This window comes from Malurus melanocephalus, unplaced genomic scaffold (genome assembly GCF_030028575.1).
Source record: "Malurus melanocephalus ecotype Western Australia unplaced genomic scaffold, MMel_1.1 scaffold_117, whole genome shotgun sequence".
NCBI classification, from domain to species: Eukaryota; Metazoa; Chordata; class Aves; order Passeriformes; family Maluridae; genus Malurus; species Malurus melanocephalus.
Window position 1 is genome coordinate 293754 of NW_026623349.1, and position 25160 is coordinate 318913.

At 38.5% G+C, this 25160-nt stretch overlaps 1 protein-coding gene across 5 annotated transcripts in view; it reads right to left on the reverse strand.

Annotated features, from left to right (window-relative positions):
• Positions 1-25160, reverse strand: part of AOPEP (aminopeptidase O (putative)) — a 185965-nt gene that overhangs the window by 60915 nt on the left and 99890 nt on the right. For 3 of the 5 annotated variants that reach the window (XM_057369984.1, XM_057369986.1, XM_057369983.1), the window contains exons 12-13: positions 17359-17421; positions 16646-16729 (exon numbers count right to left, since the gene is read on the reverse strand). The exons of the other annotated variants lie outside the window; for them this stretch is intronic. In XM_057369984.1, coding sequence (XP_057225967.1) covers positions 16646-16729; positions 17359-17421 — 147 coding nt within the window. The remainder of the gene's footprint in view (positions 1-16645; positions 16730-17358; positions 17422-25160) is intronic. 5 annotated transcript variants of the gene reach the window in all.

Sequence of the window (25160 nt, forward strand, 5' to 3'; positions counted from 1 at the left end):
ATTGTGAACACAAAATATTGTCTATGCTAAAATGTCAGCCAGTCTGGTCCAGGCTTCACACTGCAGGAATGTCTGTCTGGCTATTGTGCTGAAGAAGGTGTTTCCTTAATAGTTCTACTGTAAATGGTCAATGAAGAATGCACTCCATGATGCACAGAGTGCTCACTATGTCCTTTTGTTGGTGCAGCACAGTCCATCTCCCAAAACTACTGGTGTTAATTCATTTGGCACAAATTGTTTAGGAACTTGGAATAAAGTCTTCACATTCCTGACACTCTAGGTCCAAATTTAATATCAGAAAAAAAACAAAAAAAAACAAAAAAAAAACCAAACACTGCTATTAAAAAGAAATTGCCAAGTTCCACTGGCCACAACTTCAGGCAAAACTACTCTTTACAGAAAGGATGTGTCAACCACAAAGCAGGAGCAGTGCATGTGCTGTTCCCTGGAGGTACTAACTCATTTCTCCACATTAGTCCTTAAAGGCTAGCTCATTCCTTCCACGAGAAACCGTGTTGGTGTGAGCAGATTAAACAGGACTCTTATTCACAGTCACGAGGCTCCTCGCTGCTCTCTGATGTCAGCACAGAAGGTCAGCTGCATAAATACCAGGCAACCGAAGCGGCACTCTTATGAACAGACATCCTGTTTGCTGTGAATTCTATTTTTAATATTTTTATGATGTTAATAACAGGAACTCCCAGTTTAACCAGTTTGCCTTTTTTTATAATTTATCCTGCACTTAATCAAAACGCACTTTATCAGAGATCTGCGTTATGTACAGATTCTATTTTTTACTGTCAGCTTGAAGCTTTCTTTTCCCCCGACATTCCTTGCTCCTGCATTTCAGGGGTTTTTAAGATTTTTTGGAAACCATGATAGAGATTTTTTGTAAAGACTTCAAAAGATAGCCCCTTAGACCAACCTAAAGTAGTGTAGTTAAAGAACTACTTAACTACTACTAGTTAAAGTTACTACTAGTTAAAGTTACTACTTAACTAAAGTAGTGTAGTTAAAGAACATTGTAATATTTGGCTTCTGCATGGGAGCCTAAACATTAGAAAGAAGATAAAACTCAAAACATCTTATGCAGGGATTTTCTACGAGTGAACTAGCCAGAAAGCTCTGAAGGCTAGGAATTGCTAAGCACCTTCAATACCAGTAGGATGTTCCATTTGGGACAAAACCTTTCTTACCATTTTCCTTCCCTGAAAACTTACAGTGTGGATTCCACCTGAATTCAGGTTCACGTCCCATACTGACTTTCCTTAAACTGTTTCTCCCTTCTCTTTGAGGTAAAAAAAACCCAGGCATCTCTCACAGCCTTCCCCCGATTTTCTCATGATGTGACTGTGAATATTCACTACTTCTTAGCGGACCTTCTCTTACATGCACTTCAAGGTCAGCAGATCCTGCTGAAAGGCAGTCAGCTGTCTCTGGCCTCCCCCAGTTTACCAACCACCATGTCAATTGATGTATCAATGGTTTTAATCTTAAGAGAATATTCTGACTGAGCATTCACACTGACTGGCTGAGACACAGCATACTTAGTCCTTGTATCTCTCTCACTTCAAATGTATCTTCTCCCCCTATAGTCACTGCAAATTTCCAGAATGAACACTTCACATTAAAAGAAACAAACAATTGAAGAAATAAAGGCCCACAATAACAACAAAACAAAACTGAAACAAAAATCCCAGAGTAAAAAGTATAAAACTAGATCTTGCTTTCCAGGGGAGTACCTTTAAAGTCTGCAAAAGATACAAGGCTGAGARAATGAGTGTCAACTCAGAACCTCAGATGCTGATACGTATCTTCAAATCTATCCTACCCTTAGTTTCTGCTGAAACAATCAAAGAATACTTTAAGCAACACAACTCTCTTGTTAGCTGTTTCAGAAGTCATTCCAGCTGGGAATGAGTAATGAATGGCTTACCTCAGCCAAAACACTCGGCAGCCTTTAGATACTGCTAATTTTTAGCTATTGCCAATCTTGTCCATACTTAAGAAACAAAAGCCTCTGTAGAGATATGGTCTCCCAAGCAACCCAGTCCAATTACCAAAACTGCCAACCCACTGCTGTAAAAACATTTAATCTGGGTAAACATTTAAGAGATGTTCTATTGCCATTTGAGTAAATAAAAATTATAAATCAAACAAACAAAAAACCCACAAACAAACAAACAAACAAGAAAACCAAAAAAAAAGCCAAAAAAAAAAAAAAAACAACAAAAAAAACAAACAAGAAAACCAAAAAAAAAGCCCCATTCAAACAAAAACTATTTTAGAAAAGCCTACTTTGTAACAGAAAGGCCTACTTCAAAAGCATCTGTCCTCAGAAGACTCTTTTAGCATCTAAAATGACTGGGAGATCTATTGCATGAAAATAACGTTTGTCCTGATTGTTTGGCCACATGCAATCTCCGCTTCCAAATTGTGATGCTGCTTTTATTAYAGACTTTAGGTGAAGACAGTTACATCAGATTTCACTCATATTTGAGCTATAATGAATTAATCACCTTCTTAATACAATTTCAGTTTTAGCATTTTCTATGCATCCAAAAATGCTTAAAATCCTTCATCATATTAAAACAGGCATACTCAGAAGAATCAATTCTCTGCAGTTTATATTATATTACAACATTATTTTCCATAAGAACAGATGCATACTAGTACAAAAGAAAGAAGGATAAGTCTATCTGTAGCAGCATTGAAATTGCTTCTTACAAAAAATACATTCGCTTCCCATTGATTCAATTAAAAAATCACAAAACAAAGCAAACATTAACCTTGCATCATCTCTCTTGTTTCACAGGCAAACCAGATACACTTGAGCTGAATAGAGGTTTGTATCAGATAAAGCCCAGGTATTCATTAGAGTAACACACCTATAAACATACCCTAGTTAGAAATGGATTTTCACTGCCATGATTGCCTTTTTTTTTTTTTTTTTTTTTGCAAAGGGAGGATATAAATGGTTGCTGAAATTCAAGTCTTCCCTTAAAAATAAAGAGAAAAATGCTAAGGAACCAATGTGGAAATGGCAGACAGATGGGATATGATGCAAGACAGGAAAGGAAAATAAAAGGACTGCATTTGCCATGTGGAGGGCCTCACTCCATGATTATGTCACTCCATCTTTCTTTTCCCTTTAAGCACCCAGTGATGCTAATTCTGACACCAGCAAGTGATTAATCCAGCATGAACCATGAAGGAGACTCAAGTGTAGATGGATAACTGCCAGGATTTTTAACACTGTTTTCTTTAATCACATGTCAATCTAAGCTTAATATGCAGTTATTTTCAAAGCATAGCRCAATTTTGAATTTAAAAAAGCCAAACAAAAAAAAGACATTTGAGGGGTAATTTCAAAGTTTAATAGGTATTTCTGCCTGGAGTGGCATGGGACAATGTTTATGTCATGATTCTCATTGATGCTATGACCCAAAATAGTAGTAAAAATATCTGCAGCACCCTGCCATAAAGAATAACAGTAATATAGATAAAAATAAGGCTATGGAAACAAACAGCAACTAGTTTTGGTCATTGCCACRCCACAGAAGATGTTTGCCAAAGTATTCAAAGTATTGTAAAAATACAASTGAACAGAACAGAAAAAAACCAAAACCAACCCCCAAAACATTGTCTGGTTGAAATACATGGAATTGTTGCATGAAGTTTCAGGTGTTTAGAAAGCAAGGGGGAAACCCTTTTTTAAGAAAAAATCCTCAAACAAGGGTAACTTGCTTAAAGAAGTTTGAGGGAGATATGGTTTTTATTTTCAAGATATAAAGGCTACATATTTATCTATGTGCTTTCAAGTCATATAAATAAGAGTCCTTTGTATCCTGAATATATTTTTGATATGCAATGATTTGCATCGCTGTTGCCTGTTTTGTCAGTCACATGCTTCATAAAAACATCACAAATAATTCTTGTCTTGTAMCCATGCCTAATTTAACATGAAAGTCAGAATTTCAGCTCAAACCCTCAYGGAAACTCAGACGGATTTACTGTAAATCTTTGCCAGTGCTTTGGAAAGAGTTTGTATTGCAAAACACCCACCCAGTCCACTCTTAACTAAGCCAAGATGGCAACAAAKTCAATAAAATGGGAAAAGGAAAGCACTTGCACTGTAAGTTAGCTACCAGAATTGGAAAGACATCTTCAACTAGACATTCCTTTCATATATCTTTTAATTCCTATCCCCCAACTCCTAACATCTAAATCAAATGYAATATAAGTAGACAGATTCTCCTTACCTATAACTTAAAGCAACTTCACTTGTGTGTCCTGTTTTGGAGTGCTTTACAGGCCAACAGTGGGGTTGCTTGTAAAATTCCCACAGAAACAGAACTCAGAAGTGAAAAACACAGGTACTGCTGGAGAGGTTGAACACAAACAGAAAACATTTAGCTTTAASTTTCCATCTATAATTACAGAATCACAGATGACTCTGAGCTAGAAGGGAACCTCAAGGACTGAGTGCAACCCCTGGCCATGCACAGCACCATCACCAAGTCACACCCTGTGCCTGAGAGCATTGTCCAAATGCTTTTGAACTCTGTCAGGCTGTGATCACTGCCCTGGGGACCCTGTTCCAGTGCCCAACCACCCTCTGGTGGAAGAAACTTTTCCTGATATCCAACCTAAAGCTCCCCTGACACAACCTCAGGCCATTCCCTTCGGTCCTGTCACTGTCACCACAGAGGAGAGATCAGTGCCTGCCCCTCCTYTTCTCTCCCTGAGGAAGTTGTGCCTGCAATCAGGTCTGTCCTCAGTCTCCTCTTCCTCAGGCTGAACCGACCAAGCGACCTYAGCCACTCCTTGTACAGCAAAGCTGCCTCAGCACTCCAGGTGAGGCCATCCCCATGCAGAGTGGGACAATCCCCTCCCTTGCCCACCTAGTGATGCTGTGCCTGATGGCCCCCAGGATAAGAGTAATTTTCCTAGTCAACCTCTCCCTCTCCTTCTTTCCTTTCATAGATCTCCTCGGACACCATGTAAGTAGCAATGAGCATTGTGAAATCTCAAGGATATTTTTTGTGTTGATAATAATTGGTCACTTCACATGTTGTGACTTAGAAATTTATCAAATTTTTTAAAAAAATTAGAATCACAATAATGAAGGTGATATCGTTTATTGATTCAACTTCTCTCATTTTCCAATTTTTCCCATGTGTAATGAACACTGAGCTATTCTGTGGGAAGATTTATTCTGTATCTGTAAATGAGTAATCCAGGGTTTGTGTTTTAGCATCCACAATCAGATTTTTACAAACTTTAACAGATACTCAGAATGTTCTGACCAAGKAAAACTAACCAGTCTTCAAAAGTAATTTTTCCATAGCACATTTGTTGAGTCACAAGAGATTTTTATTCTGCCATGAAAGGACATTTTTATAACACTTTAGGCATTTGGCTTATTCTTAKTTTTGATGGTAATAGAAACATTTAGATTGAGATGACTCAAGAAGAGATAGCTGAAAACCCTAGCTTTTCACTGATGAAAGGAATATAGTCAGACACTGGGTGGCATATAATTTGGAAATATCAAATTGTATTGCACCACAGATAAAGGTACAATAGAGAAAAGCTTATATGTAGCCCAAAGAACATAATCCCTCACTTGAAACCATCAGTCAGTGCTCTAMCACCAGCAACAATGAACAAAAACTCCATGAACCCTTGCATTTACCAGATTCAGTATGCTTTACAAATATTAACTAGTTACTAGTGTCACAAGTAACAAAACACTTCGGTAAGARTATGTTTAGCTTAAAAAGATGCGGAACTTGAAACTCCTTACCCTCTCTACATAGCACAGCTCATTTGTGTTACAGAAGAAAGGATAGTAAGATTACTTAATTCAGAAGCCTATGCATAGTTAAGACAGCATCTCTGTACAAATTTCACAGATTTTAATGCCGAAAATTAAATGAGGAGCAATGGTAGGTGCTAGAGAAACRTAGTGATGCACTCAATTTCTTTTTTATTTTAGAAAGAGGGACACATAAACTAAAACAGCTCCATGATAGAGGTGTAAAGAGGCAGTGGGAGCAATAGCTCATTTCTCAGCTGCATGTTTAAATGGAAAATAAGCAGGATATGAGCTAAGAAGAAAACCAGAGTAACTGACTCCTAACTGCTCAGTCATCTTTCTGTCACAGCAAATGTGATGTCATAAAGACAACAATTACAGATCAAGAAAGTGATCTTTTCCATATGATCTTACACATGCCCCTTTACACACAGACTAGACAGAAATAAATCAAACCACTCTGAGATTTAGGCACACTATGAAAAGAATTGGGTACCACTTTCTTCTATACCCAAACAGTTAACACATAAAAATCCAATATAAGTTGAATTTTCTGACTACTTTAAAAAAGAAAAAAAAAACAAACAAACAAAAACCAGACACCAAATGAAACAAAAATTTTCGAACATATGGTGCTATTGAAGAGTAAACASTATTGCTTTCAGGTCTAGCCAAGGGATTATTGTTACATAGGGAAATCAAGGTCGACTTTTAAAACTCTAAAAATAATTCTAAGAATGCTTCCTGTCTTGTCTTCTGGACAAGAGAAAACAAATGAAAAGACTTAGCATCTACATGCCATCTAGGTCATTGGTATTACACAACCTTCCTTTTCAAAAACACTTCAAACAAATTCTTATATGGGATATTCACAGGCTTTAATTGATTAAAAACAGCACAAGATATGAAATACTCTCTGGAAGTACAAAATGGGTTGTTTTCAGAAAAAGAACCTGTCTTCTTGATGAAGTGTAAGCGGAGCTGATAGTCCAGATACTTTCAACTAAATATAACCAGTTAAATATTTACTTACATACCYCTTTATACCAGAGGGCTAGATAGCTACACAGGACATGCACACAAGACACTTAACTCTACAGTTCTGTTCCATGTAGTTGTGAAGCAACACACATTATCAGGATAAATACACTTCTGTAGCAAAGGATTACGTATGCTACTTTATCACAGGTTCCAACTCTGTACTACCTCCAAGTTAATAAAACAGGAACAGACTTGCTATCAAACCTCTTACTATGCTGTGAAGACACAACACACAGGCACATTTCTGACTTCTGGCTGTTATCGTGCCCTCCAACACCTTATCATAGCATGCCTCAAAGTTTTACAATCACAATTATTTGCATTAAAAAAAAAAACATGATTTAGCAGCTTTTATTAATTATTCTGYTCTCCCTTGGCATTACAGATTACAGGTTGCATACACACATTCAGTCAAAGACAAGAAGGTAAGTAGTTGTCCATTAAATTATTTTTTAAAACAGACTCAAAGCCAACACCTATAATTGATACTTATTATCTAAAATCACTATAGCTGTAATTAATTACTAGAAAGCATGTTCTATTACAATATAAATMTTGATAAAATGAATCTTCCCATGCTCAAGATCATATTTTCAATTACATTGCTATATGCGCTGGGCCTTTCATAGTACTTGGGAAACAAAGCCACAAATCTAGCTTCTGTTCTGATCCATACTGCAGGTTAAAATATCACCAMCCTGTACATATTTTGGTGCACAAAGAACTAACTGCTTCATGGAAGATTGTGTGGCCTAATTCTTATCTATAATACAGATAGCTCTGAGTGAAGGTTTATGTTGGGCCATGAAACTTGATTTCAGTCCATTTCCTTCTGCCCAACTTTCTTATTTTCAGACAAGCTATTAYCTCCATGCTTTGTGTCATGATCTGTAAAATCAAGATGAGCATTCTAATTTCAGTTCTGAAGGACAGAGAATTTTAAGAGATGTTACATGTTTTTGAGGTATCTCATTCAATGGTAATCAGATCTTTCTGTAAGCAGGACTTTGCATTTCTTTAGTAGAAGACATCTTGTAAACACTGAGTTGCATTAAAACTATATCTTCACACTATTAAGTAGCATCTTCTGAGATGTCCTGAATCTCTCAGCTACTTTTATAGAACTTAATCTTGCAACTACRAGCTGCTGTAAAATTAGGAGCACTACATATAATGTAGACAAGCATTTTGTTGCCATGCACATCTCCTCTCCTGTACTGAAAAGCACGGCATACTACAGCATAGTAGTTATTCAAAGAAGAGAAAATGTTTCATTCCTTGAAATGAATGCTTGCAAAATAACCAGATGTTGCAAAATAACCCAGTTTAGTAGAATAAAAGTATGGTATATTAATCATAYTGACTAGGAAGAGATTCAAAATGCACCTTCCTTTCAGATATTCATATCTATAGAACCAGGTAAGGTGAATTCACTTTCCCTGGCTTTCCAAACCTGTCAAGYAATCACTTATTCCAAATATGAACACCTGTGTTGCTTGTGTTGCACAAGAGAAAAAATTCAAAATTTTTTACTTCCTTCTGAAGTATTTGAGAACCTAGTAGGTTTACTCAGGGTAACACTGTCAAAAAACAGGCCATAATTATCAAGCCACAATGAAGGCAATTTTTGGTGGTAAACAGAATTGTATCTTGTGGATTTCTCAAGTATGAACTGATGTACACTCAGAAGGGAACCTACTTTTGCTTTAACAAGCAATCCCTTTAACAAGCAAAARAGCAGAGAGGAAATTGCATGACGTAAAAGGAATTTGAGCTTTAGACAAGTTGATGCTACAAATATTATCTTCTATCTCCCAAAGGTGTCATCTATGTTGTAAAATATAGATAAATAGATATATTTTAAAATATTGGCAAAGATATCTCCCAATTAAAAACTCTYTGGACAATTAGACGAAATCAAATCTTGTCTTCAATGTGGAACTGGTCACTTGGAAAATAAATCTTGAGGATGAATKACTAAGGCCTGGTTCAGTAAAGCATTTTAATATATTAATAGATTCACCATGTTTGTCAGAAGTATAGCCAAAACACAGAGAAAYTGAGTTAAACAAAACAAGACAACCATAGTTACTGCATAACTGGCACTACATGTCTTCTTTTCTTTGAAATAAAGATCCAATAAAGGATCTTGAGCATGGAAACATTTAATACTCTCTTGCTGTATTTAATTTCCTTTTGAAATATGGATGACAGATTATAAGAGAGACCCTTATTATTCCTCCATGCTAAGCCCTAAAACCGTTTTTTCCTCAGGTATTTCTATTACAAGTGAAGTCTGTAAGGCAAACTCATTACATGGTGTACAGAACACTTAGAGCATGCAGCCTGAAGAGTATGCAGCATACAATTCATAAAGGCAAAACATATTTTTTAAGAAGCAAAAGTAATGAAATCCAATTTCAACAAGGAACCTGTGTCTCATGAYCAAACCATCTCATAGGCTCGAAGTGGCAACAAAAATAGTTTCTGTGGTTGGGACAGTCATGTCATCTTCCTCCTTACACATCTGTTAGGATTACCAGAAATGATGGAGCTCACACATCTGCCTTGCTGCTTTGTGGACTTTCCCCACCGCATATCTTACAGGAACATGGTAATATAAAGCTCTAACAACTTTAATTGAAAATGTCCAATGGATGGCTAAATTTAAGGCAGAAAAGGGAAAAAAAGACATCCAGAGCAATATAATTGCCTAATCTTCCTTTTCATCAGCAATTTTTCCAGATAAAAGCTTTTCTTGAAAAATCACTATGAATTCCAGCACAGGAGGACAAAAAAAAATCTACTTAATTAAGCAAATTGTCACTGGCAAGCATTTTGAAATGAAAACTACGAAAAATTTAAGTGTGTAYACTTACATATATGTATATACGTGTGTGTTTATATGGCACAGGTTTCACAAAACCAGCACATAAAGCATTGATGAGGTGAATTAGACAATTGTGAGTAGTCACTTGGTTTGTGCCCACATGAAAACACAAGAAAATACATGCAACACAGACCAGATGGGTACAGTACAATTCACACACTTTCAAGAGTTCAATTCTGTTCACTTAGTTAAAGCCACAAAGAATGAATTTGCTTTCAACCATGAGCTATCTTCCTGCTCTAAAAAAGCTTCTTAGGGGACTCCAATGGGGAGAAGAGAAGGGCAGTAGTTTGTGACCATGACTACTTTTAGTACTGTGGCCATGAAAAAGCAAATTAAGAAGTACCAAAACCTTTTTAACAGTTTTGTAGAAGGCCTACAAGCCTTTATCTTCTCTGCTCATACATTTCTTAAAACAATAATGCCTGCACTTATAGACAACTATACATGGGCTTTTATTACAAAGAATGAGAACATAATCCAAACTGAAAATAGCCATACGATGAGGACAATAGCAAAGACTAGTCATTAAAAAATAGTTAAGGCTATTTCTGACAATGCGCAATAAATATAAAACTGAAATAAAACACATGTAAGACTGAAATAAAGCACACATTTGAGCCAGCAGACCAATAGGCCTCCTTTGGAGTCATTACAGTCAATCATAACAAGAACCTGGGGACATTTAAATCAAGAGGATTATTCAAGTGGCACGCACAAGTGTATATTCTCAGCTAATAAAAAATCCTTAGGAAAAATCTGTAGGAGAAAATGTATGGAGTGTTTGAATGCAGTGTATGACTTTTTTTTCAAGTGCRGTATGCTGCTCCAGTTGCAAATGTCTGGAAAGGGACAGCCTTCTCTCTGCTACCACAACTCACTGCACCACCACTGAGAATTTGCTGCATTAACACTGGTGGGGGCATACATTTGAGAAGCACTAAAAACAATCAAATGCCTTTTTTTTTTTTTTTTTTCATACATTTGAGAAGCACTAAAAACAATCAAATGCCTTTTTTTTTTTTTTTTTCTACTTTGGAAAGAACAAAACTGTTCTCACATTTTCCATTTCCTGTTTTATTAAAGACAAAAGTTTTCTTATAAGCTAAGGTATAAATGATCATGTTTCAACCACCAAAAATAGGGCTTTATAACTAGAAACAGGAGACTGAAAAAGTTAGGGACAGTAGTCAATCCCACTAATGCAGTTCAGCTAGAGAGCATCATATAATAACATACACAAACCTCACCTTATCAAAACGTCTCCATAGAGACTGATAGCCAAACAATCACAAACGCATAACTAACTCATCCTACAAATCAAAAGCAATAAACCTCTCTACTAAATATGCCTTTTTGTGCCTTTTTGGACAAATCATGTGTTTTACAACAAAGTGGTCTTAATCTACCACTGCACAGGATGGATGGACAGCTATAATTAACAGCAATGCTGTTAATCTGCAAACTTTGAACTATTTCAACACATAGCCACACTGGCCTGAGATCTCCTAACTTAGAGATGGTCATTTCAGAGTCATAAAGGGAGCAGATGCATTTCCATAAGCACGGTGATAAGTTGCTTCATTGATCTAAAAATGTTGTCCTAAAGTGGCCTAATGAGAACATTCACTCTTTGACAACTTAATAACCATCTGTAAGATTCAACATGAAATGCACAATACAACAACAATTCCTTGCTAAGAAAGATGGGTGCTATCAAAAAGAAAACTATAATCCTGGCATGTTACTACTGCAAATAAAATACTGGTGATACTATGGTTAGAACAAGACTATTAAAAATAACATTACAAAACCAAAGATTTCACTCAATCATTTTTAATACACATATACAATACATAATATTTGCTTGTTCTATTTAATGTTTCTTAAGTGAACTCTGAAGCAGCATTATCCTAAAAAATAATAGTTCTTTCAAATGGAAAGTTTCCAAGCAATTCACARACACAGATATTTTTATGAGGGTGGAAAAGTAAATAGTAAAAATGCTAAGTTTCAATGGCCTGAAATGATATTCATATGTAGTCAGAAGAAAAGCTTTTAAATGAAAGGGTCTGTTTTCCCGACAGCTCAGTAACATTTATTGCAAATCAGATCTTGTGCACGAGCTGGGTAACTTTCCATTCAAATTTCTGAATGAGAAAGGAATTAAAAGTTTTCTGTACTCAGTGAAGGCCAGATTACAGGATTCCTAGAAAGCTGTGTGAAATTAACAGAATTTGGTGTAACAAATAACATCACTGAAACCTCTCTGAATAACCATTTAGCACTTTTCACCATGTTCCTTTTAGTTGTTAGCAGTGCACAAGCTCAAGAACTTTTTTCAGACTTGAGTCTTAGTTTGATCCATATTTTGGTGGCTTCAAGTAAAAATACTCATTTTGAGAAACAAAAAATACATGCCAATTAAAGTTTCAATATAATTTTTATACATTATATGTTAATACTGTTCACCTGAATAAGCAGAAGCACACCATCATGAACAMATTTTCGACTCTTTCCCCACACTGTACTTTTTTATCAGTATTTTTTATGAGACTTCAAAATATTTTCTATTTGCAATATAACAGGACAACTCATTTTAGAGAATTACAAGATTTGTTTCTTGTGTTTCACTCACACTGGTGAATTTATTATTAAAGGACAAGGATTTACAGCACTTAGCATAACTCATATATATCACAATGGTTTGGATGTTTTATTTTTCATTAGAAACTGAACAGCTATATCAACAAAGTCATTTTTGCTCAGATTATTAACAGAGCATAAATACTAACAATTGTAAATCTCTGGAGTGACACAAAGGATCAAGAGCAACAACCAACAGGAAAAAATCAAAGACAGTCACATTGCTAATAAACCAGCAGACAAACTTTAAATATAATGAAAACATTATTTCAGAGAAAGCAACAGAAATTATTGTGGAGAAGTTGAATCGCTCCCCAAAGTTTCAGTACACAAACTAAAACTGAAACAGTCTAATGCAATTTTGATCATTTGCAGGAAACAAGTTCCTTATCTAGTGTGTATATACACATATGTTTCAGCGTTTTTYCTAAATCCTGTGTATCCTTGTTATCTGATCTGATGACACTTTTTACACCACTGGAATGTTTTCRAAGCAGCTTTTATGTTTTAACACTGAACGTCACGTAAAAGTGATTTAATTTTCTAATGAAGAGATGTTTCCCCACGAATTCCACAGCAGATACAGACTGCATGCTGCAATTCCACTAGTCTGACTAGAAGATAATTTTCTCCTGCCTAACACAGCACTGGTATGGATAACAGAATATTTCTTCAAACAGTCCATTATTAAAACATTATAATTGTAATAATCATCATCATCGTCACAAAGTCAACAGCTCTATCATACTCTTCTTACCAACTCTGTCACACCTTCTCTAAATTTSAGACATAAACAGCATTCTGAATTGATACACAAACTGATTGCTAGATGTGCTGACCAGATAAATGACAACATGAAGAAACAGTATAATATCAAATGAGGAGTAAAAAATGTATAGGAAGGATAGCAAAAGCAGAAATGCAAGAGGTGAATGTGTTTAAATATTGTGCACATTTACCCACACTGCAAGAAGAGTAGCTACAGAGAACTATAAGCAGAAAAGAGGGTGAGCAAAAGGCAACTTTTTAAAATTTTTCAACTTGTTTTTCCCTTTTTTTTTCAAACTGATAGAGTGAGTGAAAGTAGAAAGGAGTCAATAGTATCAAAGGTGATCAAATGCATCAAAGGAGGACATGGACAGACAAGACATGTGAAAAGGAAGCATGAAAGAAAACATTGGCATAAAAGATGTTAAGAAAATGCAAGAAGTTTCAGAGATAGAACAGCAAAAAGGTTAGAAACTTAAAAAAAAAGCTTAAAATAAAATAAAAATAAAAATAAAAAAAAGAAGAGCAAAAGTGTAAGAACCCACAGCTATTTGGCTAGAAGTCTCTCACCCATCGATTCTGTTACACTGCTGTTATCCACCATGTGGATCCACACTGGAAAGCAGCACCACACCTTTCCACACAAACTTCCCCACTGGCTCCCTTGAGCATAGTTAACATTCAGTCACATAGCTCTTATCCAGCACGTGGTATCCTCAAATGTTTTTTCAATACGGAGAGGTGTATGTAAAGTCAGCTCCTACAAATGCAACATTTTAGAAGGCAACTTTTTCCAAGAAGCAATTACCCAGCAGTTGCCAGCAACCTTTCCTTCACAATTCTGCTTCACTTACTTCACACAGTTATCTTTCTGTCCTAGATTTTATACATGGATGCAGAAGTTGCTTTGATTTGGTGGTATCTCACTATATCAAAGTCATCCATCTTGTATGAGAAACTGGACTTCCTATCACAAAGAAGAAAAATGATAGAGAAAAAATGAACAGCACAGGCATGTGAAAGCTTAGAGGAAAATCGGACAGCACAAGCACATGAAAGCTTAGATGCTAAATTTAAAAAGTTTGTGCTCATTTTGAAAGGTTAGAAGTTACATTTAATAAGGTGGTGCTAGTTTTGAAAGTATAAGCAAGATCAAAGCAAAATACATCAATATCCTTTTTTAATCACAGTTGTAATATGAGCTGGTACCAACCCTCTGACTTCTCTTTATTGCTTGCCTTCTCACCACCCTCTTCTCAATCCACGCCAYTACGTCTACTGTCTATTTCTACTATTCTACTATTGTCTACTATCTTCATGGTTGCCTTACTTTTCCAYTACATGCTTTTACTTGTTCTTTTGTTTATGTCTGAATATACTTTAACTTCTCTACAATGCCATTTCTTCTATAAAATAATATGGATACAATTAAAAATCAAGAGTTCTCATGGAACTGAGATTAGCACCACCCACACAGAGTAGGAATTGCACTGGTAAATCAGTGCAGGAAACCTAGCTGCAACCAACTCTGAAGCCAAATAATAAAGCTCTGCTAGAAACCAGGTAGGTCCCTCACTGGTTTTCTATTCTCTTACCTGTAACTGCATTGGAAAAGTCACCATTGCAATGGCCATACTTCTAGGTAACATAAAGAATTCCAACCTAGTGAATAGTCAATAGTTTACTATCAAATATAAGATTATTTTATGCCTCTTGCTTCCCAAGTGGTTAAGTACTATGCAGTGAATCCGCACTTGATCTCCATTAATTATTAATACTTACAGACATTAGAAGATAGTAGTTATGTTTGCCTTCAATTTTAATTGATATGTCTGCCCACAGACCTTGCTCTAGAATTACTATTTGAAAAAACAATGAGTATATCTTATGTTTACATGTCAAGTTTTGCATTTTTAACACAGCAAGGTACATGCTTAAGTTCTTTCTCACCAGCTGTGAAGCACTTGGAGAACAATGTCCTCAATAGAAAAGGAATTTTATCAATACAAAGAGCTTTTGCACTAAGGAAGCTTTCTCCAATAAAAAGAGATTATTAATGGTGTAACAGCATAAAGCACTTTTAAACCTACTGTTCAGGCATAACAGGAGACCTATTTTGCACCTTTAAAATTGCTTCAAAATGTATGTAGACTGGTTTGTACTAGAATTATTTGTACCACCAACGCATCTCACTCTCRAATTCTCAAGGCGATTCAATTTTTAGCTTAAAAAAAATCTTCATCTTAACATRAAATGATTGTAAATACAAACGTTACACATAACCCACAAATACACACTCACATACAGAAATATAAAAAGAAATGGAATTATCTGGTGAAACAGTTTATGCTATCTCTRTTTAGATCACATCATTCTAAAGTACAACACCACAGAACATCTTTCCCAGATGATGTATTCCAGTTACAAAATAAAAGTAGTGAATTAAAGGATGCTATTTGATGGTTTTTAGCTAATCATGGAGCTGGTAAATCATCCACCCACAACAATGCACTTTGTGGGCATTTGTCATATACTTGCAATGCCCATACTAAGGCAACAGATCCCAGAAGTTGGCAGCCATGCTATCAGGAAGAATTTGGCTACAGAAACAGCAATGATTCATCTTGCATTTTAGAAGCACTGTCAAAGCAGCAAAACAACACACTACTATTTTAATCCTTTAAAGGCAACAAGAGCTTTAAAATACTATCAGAACTTTGTTTTCAAAACCACAACAAGCAAAAAAAACCCTCACAGTTCTTTTAATAATGCATTTGGAAGTGCATCTTTATTCATCTTTTTTTCCCTCGAGGGGCAGAAAATAGGTATTTAGTATCAGTTAACTACTTACCTCTCCATACTGCAATTTAAATAGTCAATTCAACCTTATAAAACAGGTCTTTCACAATAASTTAAGCAAAATTCACTGTTTTAAAATTGTTTAAATTTGGCTGTACTCAGGTTTCAATATCCTCTGTAGTCATTGTTAAAATAGAAATCACATTTTCATTAACTGAAATGTATACTACAAACACATGATTTTCAAACTCACCCTCTGATTGAACAGTAAGCAACATAGTCTGAATATTTGTTTCAACATGCACATCACATATATCATTGCCCCAATATCTATCAAGAAAACTGTCTCTCACCTACCAATATCTGAAAATAGTGATCCAAGTCCTGTCAAAAGCTCTCAAGGGCTATATTTCTCTGATGAAAGCACCACTCTCTTTCTTCCTGAGAATGCCCCAGTTAAATAAGAGTATATGAAAATTCTGTCCCCCGAATACRGACATCTAAAAAGGTTATTAATTTCTTGCCATTGTAACAACATAGTGACTCTGAAACTTCATCTATAACACCCTTTACTACCGTCTTGCTGAATATGCTAAGTAACATCACTACCAAGCTTAAGAAGGCATAATCAGAAAGCTGCCTTTTGTCCCATTACACAAACTGATATCATGATTGCTTACCTTCTGGAAAACTACTTCATCCTGCTTCATTTTCTTTTTGCTGCTTTTTCTGATCCTCTTGTTTGTCTGAATCCATTTTGTGACCTGGAGTTCAAAACCATGGTGCATTTTTTTTAGGTAGAAGATGCAACCTGATTGTAGTTACTCAGCATTAGTAAAAAGTTATAGATATCCAAGACAACTTTTTTCATTGCTTGACTGGAAAGGAAAAAGCATTTTCCCCACTAAAGTGACGTGGTCTTAGGTAATTTGGTTACTACTTGTACATGATCAAAGTGTGAGGTGATGCTCTCCATCTTAGAGCTTTTGGTTCAAGGTGCTCTGCATAAAGAGCGCGTCTGATGTCAGACCAGGCTGACAAATGGAAAGTTGTCATCGCAGTATGCAAAAATCCTGGAGAAAATATCTGTGCTTTATCCGTTACACCTTCTATTTCAAGTAAGAGATTTCCAGCTACCCACTCAAACACTGTTCCAGACTACCAACTCCAAATTTGGATGGTGTGGTTGTTATTATTTAATAAAGTAATAATACTTGGTGGGRCTTTTTCCTCCCCATACTAATATTTTTATTCACAATACGAAAGCAATTATTTTTTAAAGCAAAAGCGTGGCAGGGTAGGAATTATTCGTCAGATAGAAAACTCCAGGAGCAGATTTGAAAGGGCAAGAAGCAGGGTGCAATGTAACAGCTGCGAAAGGTTTCCTGCTCACCTCGCCGCTCACTTGGTGGACGAGCTGACACTCCTTCCACGTCTCTSCCTCCTCCAGCAGGGGCTACACGGGGGAGAAGGCGCACAGTGAGGAGGGATCTCCAGCAGAGGATCCGCGATGSGCTCCACTCGCCGGGGCGCTGGGACGGCCGGCTCGGGGGAAGCGCGGTCCGACCGCCGCCAGCCCCCAGCGCCGCTCCCGTTCCTTTCCGCCTCGAACCGATCCGTCCCACGCCATCCCGCCGTGCCCGGGCTCGGCAGCGGCACACCGCAGCCCTCGGTAGGAAATGAAACACCTCCGCAGGGTCCCCCGCCCCCGTGCTCCGGCCCCCGGAGCCCCGCGGAGAGGAGGAGCCTGCCTTAAAGACGTCAGGGCCGAGCAGCGTCGGGGCAGCCCGGCCGGGGCACCGTGCCTGTGATAGCCCCAGTGGGGCAGCCGTGGGCCCGGCTCGGACCGCCCCGCCCCGCCCCGCCAGCAGGTGAGCAGCCCGGCCCGGTCCGGCCACCGGCGCTGCTGCCGCTGCTGCCGCCAGCCCGCGCTCCCCCGACAGCGTCGCCGACGGGACGATCCTCCCTAATCTCCGCATGAACGCTTGTCACGGATTTGCAGCCTAATTATTAGAGACGCTCTCCCTTCGAGACCCTTACTGTGAAACCCGCCTTCCTATGAGCCTTYCTATAAACATGCTCTGTCACAGATCTTTACGGGCAGAGGAGTAGTCTGGTGGGCATAGTTCAAAAAGTTATCATCACCAATTAATTGATTCAAGATTGGCCTTGGTACTTGCTCGCACGTCCAGAATCCAACTTCTAAACTACCTTGGAGGGTCTGAAATGCATCTCAAAAACAAGATCCAAAGCAGCTTTTTAGGTATACTGAATCACAGCAAGACGTTTATCGAGGCCTCAGCTAAAGCCTTCATTTGTTCGACAAGATGCTGCCAGCAGGTGATTAAATTTAGGCGTGGGACTTTATCAGGTGTTTTTGCACCCTCAGAAAGTAAATTCAAACTCCAGCATGTTAGGTGATATCCACATTATGTCAGCCATACAAAATCTGAATGCTACGAATTCCTAAGTTACAATTTTATCAAGTGCTTTTGTGTTTATATTTCAAAAACAACGGCAGTAAAGGATAGACTGTACCATACTTGTTAYAGTTAAAATTATGTTAGAAAGGTATTGTCTGTATTTTAAAAATTATTCATAGTCTTTATAAAATTATATTGCTATGTTCCCTGAAAATCTCAAACAATTGTGTTCTTGCAAAAGAATAGGGCTCATCAAAGTATGTGTGTGAGCAAACCCTCAACATATAAAATTAGATGGACTTTATAAAAAGATTTAAGTAAATAAAGGTAATGTATAAATGTGTATTAAGTCTTGAGAGTATCCCTTTATCACTTGAAAAAAAGGAAAATCTCCCCTAGCCTTTTTGTTTTACTGCTACATCCTTCTTTCAAGATCAAAAGCTTTAGATCAAAGCCAAGATMAAACTCAATGCTTTAAATAGAAGCAACTTCACTATGAAGCATTAAACAAAGAAGAACTTTTTAACAGAGATCTCACAATAGAAAATCTTACTGTAGTTTTTTTTATTACAACAGGTCTACTTGAACCTAGTGTCAACAACATATTTTTATTTTGTAAAGCCACAACAGATTCTGCTACTAAATGGTAATTCTAAACATGCTTACAAATTGACTCTTGAACTGAGTGTATTTAAATGAAGAAAGAGGAACAGAACATAGTTCAAAGGGAATGAACAAAAAAATAGGTTAATGGCAAACACAAATTAATGCATCTACTTAAACAGTATTTCCTTGGATCACTTAACAGATTAGACTRTGCATTCCCACAGAAGTAGTTATGAGAAACACTGGACCATAGAAACAATGAAACATATTTATCTTCTAAATCCTTTAAAGAATTGCACTGCCTTTCCTGTCAAATGTTTAGAAAAAAACTATGGGGAGAAAAGGGTACCAGAGAYACTAATTTTCAGACCTGCAGATCCCAAGGCTGGTTTGGGATGAAAATCCATGAACACACAAACATACTGTGTACTTAGTCTCAGAGAAGACTCCTGTTTGCTTGTTAGGAGCTGCACAGCAGTGAAAGAAATTCAACAGGAATTGTTACTGAGTTTTTATGGTAATATACCTTGTGGAGTCAACATCTGAGGTTCCCTGGTGCTGACTGTTATGCACATCCTAATTTGAACATTCACCTGTTCTTAAGGTGATAGCATTGCAGTGTGCAGTAAGAGCCAACGTGCCCATTCAGACAGCCTGCAGSAGACAAAAAGCAGTGACAGAAATAGGGTGGCCTAACAAGCGATGGTAACAGCACACTGACTGCCAATCAGATGTTTCCTCTATTTATTGATGTGCCAATAAGATTTAGCTCATAACCAGACCAAGAACTTTTGCTGTGAGTGAGAGAGAGAGCAGAAAAGAAAGGGGGGAAAGGGGAACCATGAAAGAGGAGAGAATGAGGGAAAGAAAGAGAGGGGAAGAAAGAGGTTTTTAAGAGCATTTTGTCTCCTACTGTATTCCTCCACACTTGAAAAGCTTACTTACACCAGATAAAAGGGTGATGGCACACCCAGTTTGAAATGGGAATTTCTGCATTACCCTCCATCAACAGTCCTGTTTGCTGTCCACATGACCCTGGCTGTTATACCTGAATCCATTCCACAACAGAAATTTTGAGATTAGTCCAACCTCCACRTCCTTCTTTACTTGGGAAAACTGTCTTTCAGAGATTGCTAATGGATCTATTCTATAGAATAGCTAAGATTAGGAACAAGCAGTTCCRGATGTCAAAACATGTTAGGATCCCTCATTCTTGCAACAGCAGTATTAAATACAACTGAGTTTTGAAAAACGAGGGGAGGAGGTAGCACTTTCTACCAATTGGGTGAAGAGAGACCAAATATCCTAGTAAATAACTAAGGCAATGATTTACCCCAGCTCTTACTCAAGTCAGACCAGATCCCAAGCATACAACAAGTACACAGAATTGTACGTAGCCTACAACTATGTAGGGCATTTGTGCAACAAACAACTGTTTCATTTTACATTGAAACAGAAACTGTTTTTAAATCGTCCTGGCTGTGATGGCTACTAATGACATAACTCAATGAAAACATGAACTTTTCCTTTGCATAGATKGTCTGTAACTTCAGCTCCTCTGCTGTACTACACTTCTGCAAAAACAACCAGTATTGATAAACTAAGAATGTCGTTTTACCTAAGATGAACACTGAATSAATACCATTTTGTTGGCTTTCCAACAGTTCATCGATACTGGAAGGCCAAAAAAAAATAAAAAGGAAAATGCAGGAATAAAAATCTTAACTGTAAATGAATTTCAGAATTCCTGCAAAGCAGAGGAACTTGACAACTAATGCAGTCAAGTCATTTTCCAGCCTCTCATTTCGAGAATCTCAGCTGCTGAATTTTACAACACACGTACACATTGACATTTATATATTCAGATCTACATGGACACCAGCAAGCACACRCAGAAATAATTTTCTCCTACAAGATGTAGCTAAATTCACCAGTATACAAATTGCAATTTTGTACCTTTCTATATATTCCCATTTAACAGAAAACAAAATATGTACTCCYCCTGCCAGTTTCATTGTACCATATTAAAATGACACAGCTTACTTTCTTAGGCTGATGCCATCACTACTGTGATATCACAAAAGGATAATTTAAAGGAAGCACGGTCAAGTGCAGGATATACTGTTATCCTGCCATACAGATTTATAGAGGGGGGAAAAGCACAGTAGTTTAAGTTAGAAAATTAGCTTGTGAACTAAGAACACAGTGTGCCCTCAGAAAGTCTGTGTGACCTGAAAATTATTTCATCAATAAAGACATCCTTTAGTAAATAGATTCAGAAAATGAAAATACGGAGAAGGATTTTATCCAGTAGCTCACTAGATGATTAAGTATAGCTTGAAAYATTTGACTGGGAAACAATTGCACGGATTTTAAAACACTAGTGCTAGCAGGACTTGGCAGAGAGACTAAGGCAGTGGGCTACATCTGAAAATGACAAGACGGCTGGTGCATTCACATTGCATGAAACAGTATATCAGCACCAGATAAAAATTACTGAAAAAGAAATCCAGCCCAGAATGTCCTTCTGTCAGAATAGCAAGTTTTCCAACTGATTTCCAACAGTTTTCAGGCATTTCTGTTTTATCCACTGAAATGAAAAATCAAGTTTTTCTGACATAATCCATTTATTAGGAAAGATGCTCATTTATATTGATACCATAAATCTAAATGTTCTAATTCCTCTGAGAGTTGCTGTGCTGGTACAAACATGGTTTGGTTTTTTTGTTTTTTTTTTCAGATTAGCATGCTGTGTCTGGTATTTTTCAATGTAACATCCCTCCAGAGAAATTCCATTCCAGTCTAACTTGCTCTTCCTGAAACTATCTCTACCTCCAAGAGAAAAAAGCCTGTTGAAACAATAACTTTGAGGAAGTACTTTCAGTACATTGCATTGTGACTTTCATATACTGTGATAAGAGTATTTTTCTCAAAGTGGTCGTGCAAATATGTCCTTCATATCCACATTRGCAACTCTGCTTTGTGAGGAAAATTCCTAAGTGAAGATCAATCACTGCAACCACCTACTTAGTTGCAAGATGAGATTCATAAATCTGACAAAGTGTCTCTGACCACATGACCATGGATCTCTAACTAATAAGCTTATTACTTATTACTAAATAATCTCATATAATTTATAAGATAAACAATATATGTATCACATTAAGTTATATTATCTATAATATGATAATCTGTTCATGGCATGCTTTTTTAAAAAAAATTCCTCTCCTGATTTCACCAGGTGCTCTCACAACCATGCAGGTGCCTTGGGCAAGTAAGAAAGGAAATGTCCCATGCTTCACTCGTAWGGGAGCAGAGTCTCTGCTACTGGCACCAAGCACCTCCCAGCTTGAGAGACAGGGTCCACAGCAGGAGGTAACCTGTGGTTTGACCTGAATCATCACAGAGAGGATATGAGGAAATGGGATGGAAAACCCACCTCTGCTCTAGCAGTACAGGTACGTGAGCTGAAAGGAAGAAGAGGTGGCACAGGAAATGCTTCAAGGGTAAGAATGCCACTCCWGTTTCCAGTGGGAAAGCCCCCACACAGAAGGGGAGGACTGATGTTGCTTCTGGTCTCCTTGAAGGGACCTCAGTTCATAGTTACAAGRACTGAGCTATGAGAGCCAGAGGGGCCCTGGCTCCAGCCAGGGAGAGGAAAGGGACAATCAGATCTATTGGACAGTGCGGATTCCATCAGGGAATATGCCCGGGCACATCAGACCCACAAGGGTGTAGGGCTTTAGTTRACACCAGAGCACAATATACCCTGAGGCCATTGAGATATGTAAGGGAATCCATCTCTGCCTCTGGGGTGACAGGGAGATCCCAACAGCTGACTGTACTGGAAGCTGCAGTGAGTGAGCCTGGCTAGGAATGAATGGCAAAAACATTCCATTGTGAYTGTCCCAGAGGCCCTGGGAATCCTTGCCGTAGATTCCCTCAGGAGAGGGTATGTCAGGGACTCAAAAGGGCATTGCTGGAGCAGTGGAGACAGAGGAAATTAGACAGCTGAACACCTTGCCTGGTCTCTCAGAGGGCCCTTTGCTGAGGGAATGCTGAGGGTTGAAGAACAGGTACCAACTGTTACCCCATCACTGCACTGCACTGCAAAACYGCACCAACTGGAGCTCTGTGACCCCAAACCATGAGACAATTCATGGAGACCAGGGAGTGGTCAGYGACTCACTCACCCCTAACAGTCCTATCTGGCCAGTGTGTAAGTCCAGTGGAGAGTGGAGACTGGCACTGGACTATYGTGGCCTGTATGAAGTCACACCACCTCGGAGCGCAGCTGTGCTGGATGTTGTGGACCTTCAGTATGAACTGCCATCCAAGGCAGCAAAGTGGTGCCACCATGGACATTGCTAATGAACTTTTCTCCATWCCTTTGGCAGCAGYGTGCAGGCCTCAGCTTGCTTACAGCTGGAGGGGTGTGCCCTTGGAACTGACTGCCCCAGGGRGGAAACAGCCCCACTATTGCCATGGACRGATCCAGATGGCATTGAAAAGGGTGAGGATCCACAACACTTGCAGTAAACTGAGGACATCACAGTATGGGACAATACAGCTGAGAAAGTTTTTGAGAAAGGAGAAAAGATAATCCAAATCCTCCTGAAGGCTGGTTTTGCCATAAAGCAAAGTGAGGTCAAGGGATCTGCCCAGGAAATTCAGTACTGAGGAATAAAATGGCAAGATGGATATCACCAGAGTCCAATGGGCATGGTTWACAAAGTAGCAGCTGTCTCTGACCAGTGTAACTCAAATTGTAATCCATATCTGTGCATACTTGTGCCCTAAAATCTTTACTGTCTCTATAAGAACCTGTGGTTGGCAAACAGAATGACGGGGCAGGGGTCGGGGCACACCTCATGACCTTTAAAACTCGCGTAGCTCACCCTGTCTCTCTTCTGCCTCTCTTGCGTCTTGGCTTTTTCTTGCCTCTACTTGCAACACTAGCAACTCAACAAGCCGCATTTCACAATCAAAAACTGTTTTGGAGCGAATTTTGCAACAGCTGCCTGCAGGCCCCGAGGAGCAGAGGGGCCCGTCTCCGTGAATCCATCCCGGCCCAGCGGCAGCCCCGGCCCGCTGCACTGCCGCCTGCCGCCAAGACGCAGCCCATGGCCCCCAATTCTGCACTCTGCCGAGTCTGCCGCCAGAGCCTGACACCTGCATTGCTGACAGAGCTGCTTCCCGCCCCCCAAAGGGGACAGAGCTGTGGCCATTTGTCTCCTACAGCAGTCGGCCAAGCCTGGTGCTGCCTTGGGGAAGAGGTGCCGCAGACATTTTCAGTTTCTCTTTGCTCCCAGGGAGTCCATGAATTTTCACCAACTTTGTAACTATACAACCAGTGACTATTACTGGGGTTCTTTGCCTGTTGCTATTTTGCTTTTTTGGTAAAATATTTTTTGACTTGTAACTACACCTGTTCGTTTCTCCTTATTGGTGGAAAGGTGTTGATTAAAACTAAGGGGTGGTAYCTGATTTTAGAGTGTCCCCCTTAAATTCTCTTAAACCAAGACAGTCCTCACGGATAAGCAAGAAGGAAACACAGGCCTTCCTAGGCGCTGTTTTTGGTGGATAAATATTCAGAATGTAAACCCTCTCTATCATGTAACACCGAAGAAAAATTATTTCAAGTGGGGTCCTGAACAACAAGCTTTTGAATGCCAATCACCCAGGGATCTTGGAATTCATCACTAACTGTCCCAAAGACAAAATTTCAGATCATCACCACCAGAGAAGGAAAAGGTGACATGCTGAGGAGCCTGTACCATATAAACAGCTACCTGAAAATGAAAGTTGTACATTCTCTTCACTGAACTGTTCCTTAACTGTGTTAAGGAACACAGTTCTTGCCATATTGYAGGAACACAATGGAAAAGGAAAGCTGCTGTTGGGAGCCCTATTTGGAGAGTCACAGAAACTATTGAGGGACAAGGTGGATCAAGTCAGGTTGCAGAGCTGAAAGCCGTCCAGCCAGCTTTGGATATCACTCAATGACAGAAGTGGCCAGTGCTCTGCCGCTACACTGACTGGGGRGTGGTGGCAAATGCTGAGTGGAGGTGGCTGGAACAATGGAAAAAGATCAATTGGCAATGCAGAGGCAAACCCATCTGAGCTGCTGAGCTGTGGCAGAACATCACAGCCTGGCTGGAGAAGT